General features: G+C 37.9%; 1 protein-coding gene across 1 annotated transcript in view; it reads right to left on the bottom strand.

Annotated features, from left to right (window-relative positions):
• The window catches only part of LOC142357053 (uncharacterized), a gene marked incomplete at its 3' end in the record, with an annotated part of 28,809 nt that extends 11,066 nt beyond the window's left edge, over positions 1-17,743 (bottom strand). The window contains exon 1 of the mRNA XM_075408770.1: positions 17,499-17,743. Coding sequence (XP_075264885.1) covers positions 17,499-17,721 — 223 coding nt within the window. The remainder of the gene's footprint in view (positions 1-17,498) is intronic.
• Between the last annotated feature and the right edge of the window lie 2,257 nt (positions 17,744-20,000).

The raw sequence follows: 20,000 nt of genomic DNA, 5'->3' as shown, positions 1-20,000 counted from the left end.
ATGCTGAATTATTCATGCCCTTATAGAACTTTTTGCCAAAAGCAGTACTGGCAGCAATCCGGAGACTGGTATTTAGCTGCATGTAGGGTCGCATCCAGTTCGCTTGCTCAAACTTTAAGGCCCGATGAAGTTTTGTGATTTTGAGCCCCATTGAATTGTAGAATTGTGCAAGCCGATAATGTAGCGTGTAGCGGATTTTAGGCAACAGCGTTTCAACGAGTTTTGGCCCAGATGACTTTTCAGGTAAGTGCATCTGTACTTTCAAATTTTTCTGGTAACCGCTCAGCCAAGAATGTTTGATTCTCAATTTGAATGGCGCCAGAGGGTAATCTTTTTGAGCTTCATGAAATTCGGGTGGATAATCAAAATCAACTTCAATTATGTATCCAAGCTGCGCCGTTGACGAAATTTTGAGTACTTCCTCGAGCGTGATGTGTGCATCTAGCGCAAAATCCTTCAAGGGCAAATGATCGTTCCGCATTACGCCGCCGTAGAGGTTATTTGGGTCTAGCATCAACGCATATGTAGACGGCTTAGAAGCATCATAGTTCGGCAGATGGCAGTTGTTTGCTTGAAAGGGTCGTTGCTCATAGATTGAAGACACTCCTCCGCGCATCATGTTCTCTACAAGTTCAAGTTGTTCTCTCTCGGTTAGCAAATGCAGGTCGGGTTTGCACACCTTGAGGAACGCATCTCCTGATAGATTTGATGCTCCATAGTACTGTTCGCAATCTAAGCCGTACGTGTCATAGGAGATATCTCTGAAAGCCTCAAAGACGCACGCCAAGAGCAAAGTGTCACAGGTCAGATAAAGGTCGTGGTAGTCGCCGATGTTTTGACAACCAAATTTTGAAAACACTGTTTGAGCATGATTGTAGTCGGTTTTGCTGATAGTGACTTCACCGCCATGCAATGTATTTTTCCATTCCGATAATGGAGGCAACACTTTTTCTTCAAACACTTGTTCTGATGTAATGTAGGAATAACAGTAAAAACCTTTTTGGCAGAGAAGTTGAAAATCGCTATTGGAGTAAGATTCATACTTAGAGCGTAGAATGTCAAAGCGGATGTCAGACAGATCAGCTACCAGGGACTCGAGTGATTGGGGCATGAAGTTAAACGAATCAATTAACCTTATGTATTCGAAGATGGTTACTTGTTGTCCGGCCTCCGACTCAAAATTTTTTATGAACACTCCGACAGAGAGTGATATATAGTTTTCGTCCGTAGAAGGTATAACTTCAAACTTCGTTTCCGGCTCACACTCTGCTAGTGCGAGACATATATGATGAATATCATACTTTTTGATATTATGACCAATCATTGGCGTAAAATTAGATGTTCTGCGACGAGTGTTACAGAGTTGATGCACCCACCCTAGAAAATGACCATCGTAGTGACAATGGTCAAGAACAAGCTCAGCCTCATCGTTTATTTCGTTTTCACAGATCCAACATCTTGTGTTATTTTCACGAGCTGGAACAGGTCCTCGGTAGGGTCCGTAGAAAGCTCGTTTTCGGTTGTAGATGTCCCGCGCCAGTACGTGCAAAGATTTTACAAATTCGCTCATACAGTTGTCACCTCTTTTGAGTTCAAAGTAGACAGGAGTTGCTTTACCGTGTTCTATGGCTGCTATAGCATAACCACAAGGTTCATGTTTTTCAATTGCAACTGTTTAGGAAGTAGAGGGTGAGGGTTGTGCTGTAGCGATGGGAACAAGATAAGATTCTGTGTCAAAGTATAAAACGATAGGAAGAAACCAGCGTGCTTTCCAGTTTCAGACCTGTAGGGAAGTGTTGCTTTCTTTTGCCATAACAATTTCTGCTGCTGCATGTTTACGGCATGTTTTAACATGGTTTTGATAAGTTTCTCTGTTTGTACACAAATGAAAACAATTTCGACAAATACCCTACGCTGCACGGTGCGCTATACCTTTTAAGTATGCGACAAATCGTTCCAGATTCAAGATGAGAACGTAGTGATGGGCATTCTCATCGTGGAGGAGAAGAAGGTCCATTGTGAAGGATTTGTTTGGCTTTTTGGAATTGTTTATCATCACCAAACGTGTTCCCTCGATTCTGTAAACAAAACAGATTCATGAAGACCAATACAGTTTTAACATTTTGATTCGTTTAGCGGGTATATTTAACTTTTATTGATATTATTAAAGAAATACTTACGCGAAAACATTGACGCGAACGTCGTTGGCGTCCTCAAAGAATGAGATCCCGTTTATGGGCATGGGCATCTGATAGTCTCCAACCGGCTGTCGTTCCGCATTCTTGTACGTATCTGGATTCGTCTTTTTAGTTCCCGATCGACCTTCTGTCAGTAAATTGATTCGATTTTTGATGTGATACGCGGCAATGAAACAATACACGAAGCAGTTGTGATCAAAATGGTTTCGTATGTTGAGTAATGAACGGCATCCGTTCAGGAAGCCAGGTAGAGCTATATATGACGAGGCATGCACGGGGGCAAAGGAGGTTATCTTGATTTCCAGTCTGTTTACTTTGCGTAGAATCCATCCACTGCTTTGTGACGAAAACATGAAGAGAATATTCAACATCTTACTCAACATCTTGAAAAAATCTTCGTTTGAGAGTCCATCCAAGTACAGTGTAGTCATTTCAGAGCTAGCAAATCGATAGCTTGTTCTTCGTTGTCATTTTCGTTTCTTTCTTTGTAGAGATCCAGAGACACAACAAACTGAACTTTTTTGGCTGCATTCAAAACTTGGCTGTTTATAAAGGTCAGTTATGATGTCTCTATTGTTCTGCATGAACTCCATAAGATCTTGGTCGTCCTCCGTTCCATCAATAGTGAAAACTTGAAGTGCTCCTTGAAAGGCGAATTCTGTTGGTCTTCTGCTTGTTTCACTAGTTCTCGAGGGCAGTCCATGTTGATCTCTTATGTGTGTGGCAATGCGATCAGCAGAATCAAAGCCAATGTAGCAGTAGAGACAACATTGTACTAACGGATTATGTCGGTTTCCGAAATGTCGTTCGTTCGAGAGTTCGTAGATCTCTTGTAGTGAAATCACAATGTTCACAGCGGTACACTGGCACTCCAACTTCATCTGGATGCGAGTTCCTTTGGTGACGATTGCGGTTGGTGCGAAATGTGAATTTGGCGTTACAAAATTTGCACGAGAAACAGTTGAGTCAATTTGAAGATAAAATGGTTTTGAGTTCGAGCTAAACCAAACCTTCAACTCTCTAAAAATAACCAACGTCCTGATTGGTTGAATTTGAAAACATGTTCAAAACGAAATTTCTAGGGACAAAGTTTCTTTCCAATCAGATAACTAAAGGATTACACAAGAGTGAATAATATCAATGCCCAAGGTTCACAGCCCAATTAATTAAATTAGGAGATGGATGAAGCTTTAGAGACAACTTTTTTTTATCCCGTATGAGGGCGTCTAGCATTTTATGCAAATTTAGTCCCTGCTTTATGCAAATTCCATCATTCGCCAGTGAGGGCGTAGATCATGTTGTATGCAAATCCATTTGCTTATATGATTGGTATTCTGGCCAAAGAGGGCTACAATCATGTCTTATGCAAAATTGAATTAAAATGCAAATACCAATGTTTTGCCTTAATAGTCGGAGACATATGCGTAACTTCTATGCAATATATGCGTAATTACTATGCAATGGCGTGTTTTAGCGAGCCTTATATGGTTATAGTGTTTATTGGTGTTCTAGTGCAACTGAATATTGCTTTTTAGGGATAAAAAAAGTTGATTACCACAGTTTTTTTAACCAAAAACATTGAAAAAAAAATTTTTTGAAAAATGATTTGAATTTAAGTATAACAAGTCTCATCAATGATTACTGGAGGTTGTAGCAGAATCAATTGAGGGTTGAAAGATTTTAAAAAACTAAGAAAAAATGTTTTTAAAAATTGGAGAAAAAATTGATTTTTTTTGTTTTTTTCGCAATTTTTAATGGAACTCATACTTGGCGAACAGCTAGCTTCATCATTCTTATGATCAAAGTTTCACAGCGTGAGATTTTATGAAGACCGGTTTTTACAGAAGTGTGAAAAAACCTCGGGAACACGATTTTTCAAAACATCTGGTAGCCACATGTTTCTGATTGAAAACAGGTGTTTGCGAAAACCGTGTTCCCGGGGTTTTTTAGCCATGATCATCATAACCTTTTATTTCTGTTACAAGGTCGTAAGAAAAACTCATTCTGAGTATTTTTCAGCAAAACAACCACATCATCAATTTTTTTTCAATTTTTCGGAAAAATTGACCTTTTTTCAGAAAAAAAGTGTTTTTTCTCTAAAAATTTTTATGAGGAATTTCTAAAGTAACACCTTCAAATTGTAGTAAAAAACATAGGGATAACATTGAAACGTTAAAAAATTGCATGTTTTCAAATTATTTGAAAGAAAAAATTTTTTCAAAATTTATAGTTTTCACAAAATTTTTGCTTTTTTACAAATAATTTTTTTCTGTTACAGATATGAAAAAGTTTATGGGAACCAAAAATTTAGAGCGTGTTGTTTTACATCATATGAGATACTTCTCAGTAGTTTCCTCATCAGTCTACCACTTGTAGGGTGATAAGTTAAAGACAAAAATATATAACTGAACATAGATTTTGTTCTCTGTGACCCATAAAATTGTGCTCCTCCAAAATTTTTGTTAAGAGTTTTATTGTAGAACACTTTGCGCTCAGCAAAATGTCTCCGAACAAAATTATCCAACATTTTCGTTTTCATTGTTTTTTTCGTTTTTCTTCAAAAATTTTCCAATTTTTCGAGCAATTTGTTCGAAAAATGGTTTGAAAATGGGCAAAGACACCACTTCTCAATAAAGTTGTTCAAGTCCTATTTTGTAGGCGATATTGTGCTCTATAAAACCATGTTTATACATGTTTCTTCATTTGGAAAATATAGTCACTTTTATAGGTTTTCGAAAAAAAAATTTCAGTTTGTCTTTAGTCCTTCGAATTTTTTTTTCTATTTTCAAAAACCAAACTATTAATATTAAATTTTTTTTTGTACACAAAAAAGTATTTAATCTCCTTTACGAAATCGAAACAAATTAATCATAGAAATTGACTCAGCATTTTTATAAAACACAATTTTTGAGTACTCCAATAAGCAATTTTTCACACAATCAAACTGAGAATTTAGGTTTCCTTTCAGAAATTCTAATCAAAGAGTCTTTCACAGGGTCCAATGGACTTTCTTTTTCTTGGCGCGAGAGTGACTTTTGGCGTCTCGGAGTTTTCGGCTGTTGTTGTTGTTGTTGTTTTTGTTGTTGTTGCAACCAAGCTTGAACCGGTCTCCAAAATTGTTGTTGGTGTCGTCGAGCCAGACGGTGTTCTGAAGTCGGTCGCAGACAAATTCTGCATCAATTGACTTGCAGTTGGTAGTGAGCCAAAATTCCATGCAATTTTCTCTGTAATGGGGGAAAACAGAGACGGTGAGCTCTCCGGAGTCACAGTGGTACTAAGATCAGAAGTTGGCTTTGAAACACATCCTGTTGTTGGTAGTGGTGACTCGGGAGAATGTGGAAGGCCCCATAAATCGGCTAGGTCATTGCAGGCCCGAACTACTCCCAACTGGTTTTCGAAAAAGGGCACGCAGTCACAATCGTATTTGTATAGAATAGTTCGAGTTTCTTTTGGCAGTGTCACAATGTCATACGGGTAAAGAGGATGTGTTAACGACAAAGGTGGAACGAACCCGCCCGAAGTGATAAGGGTTCCACCGCAATCTTCACTCTCTTTTTTGTCCGGCAAAGTTGCAATGAAGTTAATGAAGATTTTGGGTATCATAAAGTGTTCAAGCGTTGTCCAATTCTCCTCTTTCTCGTTTGTCCTTTTTTGTTGGATAAAAACCACAAAGTTTTCGTAAAAGGTTTGGTACACAATTGTTCGCTCCCAGACATTGTTTTGGTCGCTCAGATTATGGAAAGACATTTTTTGCGTTTGAAGAATTTTGAAGAGATAATAATGTTTTAAAGAATTTTGGAATGCTTTGAAGAGAAGATAAGCAAATTGAATGTTTTTGATAATTGAACAAGAAAAAGTTGTGAAGTTATTTTAAGCGCAAGGATATTTGTTCACAAATTTTGACTTCTGCTCAGACAGTAGACTTTCAACAAAGTTAAAGAGTTGCTGTTTCGAAACCGAAATGAAATAAAATGTAGCGGGGACTTTACCCCCGTGTAGTTTATGTGAGTTAACAATTTGAGTCCAGTGGCAGTTCTCTTATCTGCCCCCGGCACACCCAAAGGCCAACTATTTTGGCCCGGAAATTTGATTGAAAACATATGTGCTTTACAGCTTTGTCTATAACAGAATTAGGCACACGCCTTAAAACTGCACATGTATTTACAAAATTTAATTTAACGCCAGGTGTTTTTCATTAATTTGGACCAAGTCGGATAAGTAGACCACACACGTGTAACCCACGCATGCCGCGCGCCTGAGGTGTTGAGCACGTTGCTTGTAATTGAAACCACACTTTGGTTCCTTGCTACGAGGGAATTGTCACACCTAACACGTATTATTCCCCCCTTATCAGTCAGTTTCTTTGAAACTCATGGTGTTAGGGACTATTACCAGTGTGTATTTGTGTGTGTGTGTGTGTGTGTGTGTGTGTGTGTGTGTGTGTGTGTGTGTGTGTGTGTGGGTTATCAAGGCAATGCCAAGAAATACCTCGTGTTGATCTAAATATAACTCCGAGATATATAAATTATATGAAAAATACACGGGCCTCTGAAGACATTGATATATGTAAATCACTTGAAACACCCTTATCAGTACCGTTTGGAATGAATAGTGAACTTTTGAATAATATAAACTTTCCCTAACAATTGACTACGTTCTACAACAAAGACTTCCAAACTAATTCGCTACAAATGCCTCTCACTGCAAGCAAAGACAAAGGGTACGGTGATTGCTATTTCGATATATCTAAAACAGAAACGAAGTTGATAAGAGCTACTCTCAAAACTTATGAAAACACCGGGACGTACGTCTTTTTGAAACTTTTAAAGAGAAAAGACAATGAATATAAATTTGAACAGAGAATATCCCTTACAACAGAAGAATTTGACAAACTTATGAAAAAAAGTGGCAGGATACAAAACTCGATGCCAGAGTCAGAAGGGAAAAAAGATACTTCGGTTGCTAAAAAACCGGTGGCTAAAAAACCTAAACTAGCAGAAAAAGTTTTTGGATACGAATCATTGTCCTCATCTTCGGCTGCTTCCACAGATTAATCAAAATGGTTGGAGCAATGTTTGAACGATCGCCGGGTTACTTCAAACAATGCCAGAAGGCGTTCAAATTTTCAGTTTGCGATGAAAAACCGGAGTTGAATGGTGTAAAAAATTATGGTGTGTGTGTTCATTTTGAAAACCCCTTTCGCACTTTGAAAACTAACCATTACCATGTTGTGGTGGATACATCAGACGTGACAAGGTCTTCAGACAAATCAAAGTTTTAAAAAAGCTATAGAGTGCCTTGTCTATACACGACATTCAAGATTTTGTTTGCCAATTCAAACACCCTAGAACTGAAGGGAGAATTTTTTCAAAAGCTTGTTTTGGCGATTGAATACAACAAAAATTTGAGCATAGACTCCCCCTCAATTCAGAAACTGTTGCCAAATTTCTCTAACGTAGCTGCTAATCAAAAGGTCAACAACAACAGCAACGTGACGTTGAATGAAGACAATCAACGACGACTACAGCAAGGAAGCAGCGTACAGTTTCAACTCCATCAAAAGTCATTGCAAATTTGTATTACGAAGTCCAATAACCAACAAATTCAAACTGATAGCTTTGCAAGTGAATCTCTAAAGAGATTTCAAAATATCTTGTTTGGGCCACACTCAGGTGCTTTCTGCCAAATAATGGACATTTTTTTGAGCGGATATGGTGCTTTGCTTGTTGATACTGATGTTTTGTTTGTACGCATAGTGTATGAAGAGAAAATAAAATTTTGAAAAAAAAACTTTATTCAACTAAGCAGAATTTTAGTAGAGTTAATTGGAGCATCATATGAAGCGCAAGTCGAATCAAATCAACATCACTCATTTTTACAATTTCTGTGTTGTTATAAATGTAATGAGCAACATAAATACAAAATAAGCCACACAAAATAGAGTTTTGTGTTTGTATAGGTTGATTTCTAAGCAATTCATACACGTTTTCAATATCAAGAGCAGCGGAGGCCAGTGTGTTGTACAAACATTTGTATGATGGTAATTTCTGTCCAAGCGGATCAGCGAATATGTAATTGCCATTCTTCCTGCACAAAATTGTCCAATCTGTTCCAATAGAATCAGAGCTGGATACATTCACAATAATGAATCTGTTCTGTGACAATTTCAAGGAGAATTATCAGCTGCAAAGACACCACAAAGTTTGTAGTTTAGAAGTTTACATGCTTGAATTAGGCTGTTTATTTCGTCTTCATCCATTAGTTTGTCAAAATATGATTTTTCGAAACTTTCCGAGCCGAATCGATGAAAACAGTACTCACTTTCTCACCGATAATGAAAATTTCTATATTACTTGGCAAGGCAACTGAAAACTTGAGTTCAATTGAAATTGAACAATTGGTGAGTTCAGGGTGAATAAAATCATGCGACGCCTGCTGAGTGCTTGTGAGATCAAACACCATAATAAAATGGCTTGGGTACTCAGACAATTTAATTCCATGACCATTGTCAATATAGGCGAAATCTGACATTGTGTTGAATTATAAGCGTTTGTCATCAGTTGTATTTATTGGACTGTTCGCAACAGGAAGTCCATTTCGGTAAATACAAATCTGCTCCAGGTTGAATTTACGAAAGTGGAAAGGATTGAGCTGTTTGCTTCCTAAAAACGCTTCATTTGTGTTAAGGCATATAGCTAGACGTCGAATTGGCTCCCTGCTGAAAACATCTTCTTGTTTCCAGCTTTGCAAGCCAGTAGAAGCAAGAAACGTTTTAGTTATGGTCTCCGAATACGGATAGGACGCTGGACTTGATAGTTAAGTTTTTTCAATTGCAGAAACCACGTCATCGTTCAACGTCATTTTTCTCACATACAAATTAGCTTCTATAATTTTTACTTTGTAGGATTTTGCAGCATCGTCGGAAATTGGGACAAAATCATCTATTGATCGTCGAAAAGAAATTCCCAGCGTCACACCACTCAAAAGATGTCGATCGCAAGTAAAAAAATCTACAGCTACTTTTCCATAAAAAAGTACATTCGGCAGATTGTCTAACCAAAGATTTTCGTCTGTTAACTTCAGCTGACAGAATTGCCCCGGGGTTCTCTTCGTATGAATAACCTTGACATGCCAACCAAACTGCTTTAGCATCTTTGTTATGAGAAAATTCAGTTTCAATGAAACTTTTGTGAGCATAGTTTCCATTTGCATTTGAAATTTTTAATCCGTTGGTAGATACTGTACAGTCAGAAAAGAGCGAAAGTAAAACATTATTGCAGAAGTAAGGGGCGTCTGTTTTGGTGACGTCTGCTGCAGCTCCAGCGTCGTATTTCAAATCGGCTTCAGAACCTTGAACTATCTTGCATTTGATTTCCAGGAAAATTTTTTGTAGGTCAATAAAATTATTTCTGTCTTCAGCCACCTCAAATTCGAGCATGGGTCTGTACACTGGCCCTGCTTTTTGACAAAAACTACCATCAAAAGTTACAAGAAGCGCTGGTTTTTCAAACAAATCCAGGGAACTATGTGTTGCCTCTGTTTGTAACATATTACCGATCATCTTTAACTCTAGCGAAGAAATCCAACCGACTTCTTTTTGGCTGTTTATTTTTTGAAATGATTGTCTTTCTCATATTAGTACTTTTTCTAGCTTTTGAGCCAGATCGTTTAGACCGTCTCCAATTTGTTTGGTTTTGTCGTCTCATTCGCAGTGCTAATGAGCCTCCTGTTTGCTTTTTAACTGTATTCGAAATAGTGTTTTTCAACGCCTGCTTTGCGGATTTTTTTTGTTGACAACATCCACTAACTCTGGCACACTTTGTAAGAGAAGTTCTTTTCTGATACGTTTTGCTGCGGGTAGAATGATTTTTCGTGCAAGCGGTAAGGCGATTCGACCTACGCCACTTGGTAAATCTCCAAAGCCACTTCCTCTTTGTCTATAGTGTCCAGAAAAATAAGGCAACGAAGATGCTTGATTGGTATAGTACGATTCCATTGTTTTAATCAACAAATTTTTTGAACTGTAACGTCAATATTACTTTACCGGTCCCTGAAAAGGGGACTAATTGACCTATTTCGGTACGTAACTCTATGGAAATTGATTGAATTGTATTTGAAAGTAGTTTTTTATAGTCCAAATTTGAAAAAACTATTCTATGTGTTGGTTCAAGTTCACACACGCTACCGTTTTTCAGACGTTGTTTTGAATCAATGACACGTAAAAAAAGGCGCCTTAGCATCACCAAAACATTGATACTCGATAATGTTTGTGTAAATGAATATTAAGTGCTTTCCCGCGCACAGATCAGCAGGGAATTCTCCATAATAAGCTTTTGTCTCATCGCTCTTCATTAATTTATTTGATGTAGCTGTATTCATTTTTTACCCAATATGTACACCATGTTAATCTGGACTTCCAGTAAAACCCACAATACTGGGTATTTCTTCAATAGGAAAAGTGATTCCCTCATTTTTACCAAAAAGTATTTCGTATTTTCCAGTACTCTTGATTTCACGAAACGAAAAATTAGGTAGTCCAACTGTTCGCTTGATTGTAAATAAAAGTTGAGCAACAGTGTCAAAGTTTCCATTCATGAAAGAGAATTTTTCTCCACTGTAAGGTCGAGAAATGACATTGGCATCAGATGAGATTCTTTGTGAGTCCTCGTAACCCTTAAGACTATATGCTATCAAATCTCCATTCACCACATGCTGAATTTTGGTCAGAAAAATAATTTCGCTTAGAGCTACCCTCCAGTCGCCAGATAGTTGAATTTCATCGTTGAAAAAATTTCTGAACGAAGCTAGTGTGTTTTGATCAAAAGATCTCCATCGAAGCGCTAGAAATAACATGTACCGTAAACTCGTCTTCGAATCGTTTACTTCCCATTTTTTAGAGGAGACTCTCGTACTAGTTGGAGTTCGGGTTGATAGAATTTACCCTGGATAAGTTTTTTATCCGCATCAATAGGAGAATTCGTGGGAGAATGCAATGTCGGGATAGATGCGATTTCAAATATCTCGTCAGTAAACGACTGTGTGTAGCCCTTCCCGAAAGTCTCCTCTTTTTTCACTATGCGCACAAAATTACTATTATAGAATTTGGATTTTTGAGAATTTGCTGTATTTGCAGTCAAGGACACAAGCCTTGGAACGCCTTTCTTCGTGACTTTGTTCGGAGCGAGCTTTATCGTTCGATTTACTCTAGAATTGATTGTTTTAACAAACGCATCCAATTTGTCTAGATATGAATCAGTTCACTTTTGTTCTAAATATCTGTAGATTATATTTTTCAGTGAGCGTATATTTCTTTCCGCAAAAGCAGACTTTTTCTCACTGAACGTACTGTATAAATGAATTTCGCGTTCAGTGCATAGGGCTTTGAAGGCACCTAGGAACTCTGTACCATCGTCAACCCAACCTTTCTCAGGTTGTTTATGCTTGATCATCTTTTTGAAGACCTGTGCTATCTCTGTGGCACATTTTGTTTTCAGTGGCTCAACCCTGAGATATCTTGACAAACAATCAACAGCGACAACCAGATATTTTACACCACCGTTGTATTTTGCAAGTTTATCAACATATGCTAGATCTACGGACCAGATCTCATTTATGTCGTTAACAACAACTTTAAGCATTGGAAACCTGAGGCGACGTGAACGGTATTTGTTGAAAGATGGTTTCGTTTCCAGATACATTTTAATTTTCTTCTTTGATAATTTACTCAAATTTTGCAATCTCTTTGCGCTTCCAAATAACGCAGGACCGTTTAAATAGAGCTTGTCAAGTTTCCGCACATCGTCAATAGATATCCCAGTCTTTTCTACGCGCCTCTTCCGCTGTCTTCTCGTTACTTTCATTGACTCTTGGATTTGAGTGTTTTTCCGTTGGTTCAGATCGTCTTCCTTCTCGCTCTTTTTTCTGTTTTTTGCTTTGGTTGTTTGGATGGAGTTTCCTTTTCGTCTTCACTGTAAAACTGATCTACAACTTTTTTGCTTGAGTATTATAAACCAAGTCAGCTGATATATCAAGTTCACTCAAGATTTTGGAATACTTTGACAAGTCACTTTTTTTGTGGGTTGTTGTAAATTTTACAAAAAGCTTCTTACATCTACTCCTTGAGGCTCATCGTCAATGTGCAGAATGTTAGTCTCTTCACTAATAGAAACATTATTTGAATTGAAAATTTATTTAGGATAATTGCAGCTCTTTTGGTTTTGTTTTCATCCACTAGTTTCAGTTCCAGCATTATTGAGTCGAATGCTGAATCCCTCCTTTTTTTCACTATTGGCTCTATTTCACTGTCAACACTAAAAAAACAATTCGGTTCTTACATCGTCTGCATTACTTGTTACATCGCCGCTACTCTTTGTTCTCTTGATCGACCTATCAGTGTTAGTGTCCGCATCATGTACTTTTTTCTCATTATTTCGTTCAAAATTCGGATTAGTCCTCTGTAGGAGTGCTAACTGAGTTGCTTTTTGCTGATACATTGGATTATCAAATATTTCTTCCTTGGTTGGGTTTTTTGAAATGAACATTCTTTTAGGGATCAAAACCAACTCTTCTGCATGCATTATTCTGACTTCAAGTAAATATAGCACGACAATCCCAACGCTCGAATGAGTTCTGGTTTTTTGGCTAAAACGTTTCGTCTTTTCTTCAAACTTGTTTTCTTTGATAATAATTGTTGAAATGATTTCTCCTGATTTTTAAGTAACTGCTTGTTCACTGGAACGTTGCCATTGATCACATTGAGCAAACACTCACAGAGAAAGTTTATAACGCTATTTGGTGCTTGTTTGAGGAACTTTTTGAAATTGCTCTCGGGCAGCTCGAGCATTTGCTTTAGCATACACAACTCTTTCTCTCTCATCTGTCAAAGTAGTGATAACCGCTTTGGAGGACGGTAGATAAAAAATTGTTGGACCTGGTTGTACAATATTTGAACAATAACGCAAGGAGTCTAATGTTTTTGGATCTAAGTCAATGAGTAAGTGTCCAAAAGGTTGTTTTGTTGCAAGTTCATAGCTTTCCTTCAAAAAATTTGTTTTGTTCAACTGTTTTCCGACATAGGTGATCTGCTGTATTTCTCTAGGTGATTTTAACAAAATGATATGGGTTGTGTTCAAATCAATCGTTCGCGACCATTTACTCTGTTGAAATAAGTTATGCTTAACATAAATCACACTGATATTTCTATGGCGTCCCGCAGTTGCAAGTTCTGAAAATTCTTTGTCATTAAAAATTTCTTCACACGAATCGTCAAACACAAGCAGAAAATTTTCCAGCTGAGAAATGAATTCGAATCCAGAAAACTTAGTGAAAAAAATGTTCACTTTACGCTCTATTGTGCTGAACTATGGCTGCTCGTGTTGATAGAAGTGGTAAATAGAACTGAAGGTTGGATAGAAAGTGTTTCTCAATAACATTTGGAATATAAATTCTGTTTTTCCACAACACGACGGACCACAAACAGCCATAAAAAGCCTATCGCTAGTGGACATTATTTTGTTCATAGCTTTGGATTTGTAAGAGCGTAGCCAACTGTGCACGAAAGCAATGAAAACCAAAATGTTGATTCCTCACAATCAAGTTGGGAAAACACAAGCTTGGTTAAAGACACTACGATAAGAAAAAGTATTATCAAAATTTGAGTAAAATAGACGAATTCGGAACGTATTAGCCAAGAATTAAAAAACTTCCACGAACGCCTCTCTTGATTTTCCTCATCAAAAACTAAAGCATTCAAATCCCCTACATTAGCGGAGTCTATTTGGTCTCCTTAACAATCATCTGAAAATAAGTTATTTGCAAGAATGAATTAACACTCAGTTTTTAGTTTAAATTGCATTTTTGTTAGTTTCTCTTTCTATCCAAAAGAATTCATAAGTAGTATATCTAGAGTCTTTTTCGTCTTTTTTGTAAAACACTTTATAGTTTGCCTGCATGCCGTAACCACTTCCATAGTAGACAATAGACTCTACGTTGCCTTCACTGACCAACATTTTAATTTCATCAGGGAGATTGTCATCGTCCAGAGGTACTTGAACTTGGCCACTTGGGCGTAGGTAAAGGGGTTAGTTTCAGTTTTCTCATTTTCTGTTGTAACGACATTATACATTTGAAAATATTCAAGTAATGAAAGATATTTCTTCAGCGTCTCAATTTCTTTAGTGTTGCAGAGAATCTGTTGTTTTCGCAGAAAATTCTGTCCGCGTGATTCTATTTTCTCTTCGTTTAAAAAAGTCAATGTCAACTGATTATCATTCGTTATGTAACTGCGTACTGTCAAACTTGGAGATAAATTCATTTGAAGAACTGACCCTGACGGAGCTGCCTTCTCCAATCGACGGCTCATTAGATGGCAGAGAGATCCAATAGAAATACAGCTGTGTTTTCCTTTTAGCACAATGTTTCCTCTTTCTTTTGCTTTTCCGGTAGGTAGAAAGAGAGCAGAGCACAAGTAAAATTATCAATTGGCGATTTAATATCTTCAACTTTCGGACATAGAAGTGTTTCCAAATCTATTACCTCTTTCTGCAAAAGAGTTTGCAATGATTCTGTTTTCTCTTTCCCCTTGGCATAAAATTTCCCTAACGGAAACCGAAGTTTAATGGCGACAAAAATTTGTGATAGAAACCAATAAGGATAAGTACCGCTGTTCCAAGACAAACCATGTAAAAATTTAGTAACCCACTTATGAGATCTCCTGTCACTAGCGGAAAGTGAGTTGTAGGAAACTGGCGAAAGAAAAAGAATTGTGTCCGAATAATTATTTGAACAAAGCGATAACTCTTTTATTATAAAACCAGTTTTCTTGTAACGAAAACCTTCAAAATCCAATATCACTAATTCTTGTTTCAGCATTCCAACAAAGTGAACAAATTGTTTTTGAACGTCTTCACAAACAAACAAAAAGCCAACCACTTTATGTGACCCAAATACTCGTTCGTAATTGGACAGGGTAACACATAGGAGTATCCAGGGCCTTTACAACTGTACTTTGCTATAAAACCCGATGCATCGTGGAGTATTGCATGAAGTCGAAGTATTTTGAACGATTTGAAGTAGTTGTCCAGCGACGAATTATCAATTCCAATTAGACCTCCATACGGTCTCAGCTTCAATGTTGCCTCCAAATCGATATCAGGATCAAGGTATTGGCAAGCAGCTGGAAAATACAGAAACCTTTCACCGTACTTTGGATAATTGTTCTTTATCTCCAGGTAAATTTCATGAATATTTTTTAGGTCAATGGTTGCTATCGTATTGGCCATCCTCTTCTACAAATATTATTCTTGCAAAATGAATCCTAATCGTACCTCCTAGGATTGACCACTTGAGCTCCCAACCAAAGTATATTCACACAAAAACCGCTAACAGAAAATACCGCTAACATGAAGGATCTTCCCTCACACTCGCGAAATATATATACCAAGAATAAGCCGCCAGACAGATACATGTAGCGCAATTACCACTTTCTTAACATAAAAGATCTCCCCCTAAGGTGTCAGTGATCCCCCTCTGCCGAAAGGATCTCGAAGGATCTCCCCTAAGGGATCACTGATCCCCCTCTGCCGAACGGATTTCCAAAGGATCTCCCCCCCCCCCCCCCCCCCCCCGATCTTCCTGTATATATATACGATACTACTATTGTCAATTATGCCCGCCTTTTCCTCAATTGTTAAATAAGATATTTTCATTTTACAAGGTTTCTCTGTGGATTGACATTGTAGGCAATCTGAGCATGCTAAGCAATTTAAATGTTGCCCATTTTAAAATTTTAATAGCCTGTTCTGCAACTTTGATTAAGTTTTAAGCTAATTTCAGATATTTAAAATTGTTTTGCTAAACAATTTTTGTTGCCAACCGTCTGAATCGAATCATTGCATTGTTTTCAAAATGTATATACCTTGGCTCCCAACTTGTTCAGGTTTAATATCGGGCAAACTCTATTTCAATCTATTTTGGAAATCTTTGAACATTTGGTTTACCTATACACCATTTTTTGAGTTTTATACGCAATTATAGGTAAAAGATAGGATACCCCAAATATTGAATGGAGGAAGACAAGTGAAGAAAAAAAATTTCAGAAATAATCTTTTCTGATTTTTTAAGTTGTGAACTACTATGAAAAAAACGACTTGTTAAATTTAAGGACATTTGAATCCATCGTGAACATATGAGCTATTCTATCAATCGTTAATCAAAAATGCCTAATGCTCTTACGTGAGTGACTGTGACTGAATGTCCGAATTTCACATTAACCATCAAACTGATTTTCACAACATGACTATCCCTTCTGACCGGTTTCATCATATTGAGGTTTATCAAGCCATAGGAAAAAATTTTCCGTACAAATTGACAATCATACACTCCATGCTGCGCAGTTTCCACTTTTTCCATTCTAAGAAAATATGAGACGGCATAATGCAGTTTTTCCAGGCAGTTCTATCTTGTCAGAAATCTAACTCAGGATTTTCAATCTCTTCTTTCCATTGACTTCATTCATAAAAGTTGATATTTTTATATTGATACCGAATCAGAGCTCTCGCCCCCTTTTTTGAGTGGAGTTGGTTTCATTGAGTTTCTAGATTTCAGCGCATTTTGGCGGCTTGTAAACTGAACATTTTCCCCATAGTGTGTATCAGTCCAAATACATAAACTTCAATTCAGAAACTTTACATGATATTTCGCTGAGTTGCGCTGAAACGCGCTGAAGTCCTCTAAAATTGCACTAAAATGCGTCGAATCTTCAGAAAAATCAGCTCAAAAATTTACACTATTTCAGCACATTTCAGCGCAATGATGTTATTTTTTAGAGCTGAATTTGTTGAAAATTCTGTACATTTTTTTTCATGATTCAGCATAAATCCCAGTGAATTGTTACGTAATGTTTTTGAGCTGAACTTATTTTACCATGTGTCTGAGTCCCAGTTAGAGGTCCCAGAAGGACATTATTTGTTCAGACCTTTCCGGACGAAAAGCGCTGATGTCCAAACCTTTGTGCATTCTCCAGACCTTTGTACAATCATTTTCATACTTTCTTGTTTTTCTGTACGGTTTCCAGTCGATTTAAATTTAAACATACGCCCCCCCCCCCCCCTGTACGATCATCTTCGGTCTGAACATGCTTGATTCCGTCTGGGACATCAACCGGGGATTCATTCACAAGACGTGGACCTACAAACGGAAAAAAATTGAAAATTGTTTGGTTTCTGTTCCGGGCCGGGCCCCTAACAGTTTTCAATTTTGAATGTTAGTGTATGGGTTGGCAACCCGGGATTTTATACTTACTGGACAGGAAGTTGATGAGTTTGGCAACCTGTGCCCTGATCATTGTCTCCTTTGGCACCCGATGCAGACTCCCATTGGCACTGCAAGCCAGTCTCTCCATCTGGCTTGCTCTCCCTCCAACACTCCCTCCCCCACTGGTGCCGAAAGATGAACTACCCCTGTAGGCCTGGGGTCCCTCGAGGAATAAGGAGAAACTCATGTCTGGGTTCAGTTTGCTCAACATTCGTAAGGCACTGGCTGAGAGTTCTGGCGCGTCTGAAATGGTTCATTCTTTGCTTCGAATTTACGAAACCAAAAATCAAAAACAACATCTGCCTCTTGTCGAAAAAGAAGAAAAAATATGTTAAGCGAGAACTTATGCAAAAAATAGAGAAATAGGACAGTAGGAACCCCCCCCCCCCCAGTGAACAAACTTGTTTTCAATGGCAATGAGTGCTTTTTTGCATTGATAATGGGTTGCACAGCCTTGTATAAGATAATACTATCCATTACAGTTTGATTATTGAGGTTGTTAATCTACCAGGAGCATGAAACTGTTCGCAGTTAATCTGTTCCCAGAAAATGAGTTCGTCAAGCCTTCTCCCGGACCTTGCTCACAGTGCGTTTCATTGCTGAACCATTGACTTTCAATAGTAACCATTACTGAACCAGACAGATACAAGTGTAAATGCTTCTGCCAGTCTGCCCAGAGTCGATTAAGAAGGATCTCACTCTGTCCCTTTTCTTCGCAGCCTAGCAGCCTAATTTACATCATTGGGGTATACTGCACAGAACGTTTCACATCATCAGACTGTACATACAACGAACATAGCAAGTTTTGAAAATTTCGAATAGCTGATATCATGCTTAAAACTATTAAAATGGCGATACCCACAAAAGCTGTTCTAGCTCGAACTATACCATATTGGCGCATCTGTGCGGTAGAAGTGGAGTTCGGAGGTGGAGGGGGGAGTCGGAGGTGGAGGGGGGAGTCGGAGGTGGAAGTGGAAGCGAAGTTCGGAGGTGGAGGCGGAGGCGGAATTTGATGTGCGAGTCAGAATTAATTGTGGTGTATTGGTAGTAGTAGTAGTAGTAGTACAAGCTTCGGGCTTCGCCCGTGGGGGTCTATTTCAGTTTATCTTTTTCCAGTGTCTGAATAAAAGACTCAATGCTCATCATATGTTGTGTTTTTCAGATTGATTGAACGCTGTTATCGTTGTTGTCAAGTTGTCGTTGTTGTTATCGTTGTTATCGTTGTTATCGTTGTTATCGTTGTTGCTAAGATGGAGCAGACAGAGCAGACAGTTAAGATGGAGCAGACAGAGCAGACAGTTAAGATGGAAAAGACAGAGCAGACAGAGCAGACAGTTAAGATGGAAAAGACAGAGCAGACAGAGCAGACAGTTAAGATGGAGCAGACAGTTAAGATGGAGCATATAAAAGTGGAATTGAAACAGGAACACTCAGCAGGAAAGTTGGAAGTGAAAATGGTGATGACAGATACATTAGTTGAAGCTGTCGAAAGCGGGCCCGTCGAATTTGCTATGGTTGACACCACTACGGGGCTCTGCCATGGCATTGCCAATATTGCAAAGGTTGAAGAGGACGTCAAAATTGTAGCCGGAAAAAGAAGGAAGTATTACTGTGACTCGTGTAGCTATTCCACCAAAGATAAGTACATGATAACGCGCCACATTGCTCGCATCCACCAAAAATCATTAGCAACTAAACAGTGTCGGTTCTGCGAATTCACGACGATTTATCCATCAAACCTCACCCGTCACATGCATAGAGCCCATAGTAGCCAAGATTCTGATTCCTAACCAAGTATCCAAATCTTTGAGTGATAATTTGCTTTAGTTATTTGTTTACTGTTATAGCATTTGTTTACTGATAACATTCATCAAGCGTTTATCACGTTTATCAATAGTCATCAAGTTTATCTAAAACCGAATGTCAAGTTATTATGGTTGGTTTTGGGGTTTCTGGTTTGATTGGTTCAATTTTCCATATTTATGTTCTATCAGTGTTATCAGTGTTAAACTACTAGTTTGGAAATCTATATGTTCTATCAGTGTTATCAGTGTTAAACTACTAGTTTGGAAATCGAATTATGCTGTTTTTAACTTTACCAGGAGTTGTTTACTTAGTGTAATAAATGTGGCCGTATCAGCTATTATTGTGGTTATTATCATTTTGAACCAGGATCAATACGCTAGCATATTAGATCTTTACACTTTATTCATCATGGGCAATTTACTAATCATGGTTATGATTTATTGCTCAATTTTCGTCAAATTATGTCAAAGAGTGTTGGCCGCCAATCATCACATTGAAGAACACATTGAAGAACAAACACATTGAATCTGTTTGAAGTACATGCAGTTAGTTTATAACCTAAACTTTATCATAACTCCGCTTATTTACGCAGTTATGAGTCAGCAGTTCAGATCTGAGTCATTGAAGTTGTTCCATGCATTTCTATAGTACTACATGGAAATTAATTCAATTAGTTTCCTCTGT

The sequence above is a fragment of the Convolutriloba macropyga genome, unplaced genomic scaffold, assembly GCF_964194025.1.
Source record: "Convolutriloba macropyga unplaced genomic scaffold, txConMacr16.3 SCAFFOLD_2706, whole genome shotgun sequence".
Taxonomy (NCBI): Eukaryota; Metazoa; Xenacoelomorpha; order Acoela; family Convolutidae; genus Convolutriloba; species Convolutriloba macropyga.
This window is presented reverse-complemented; position numbering and strand designations above follow the sequence as displayed.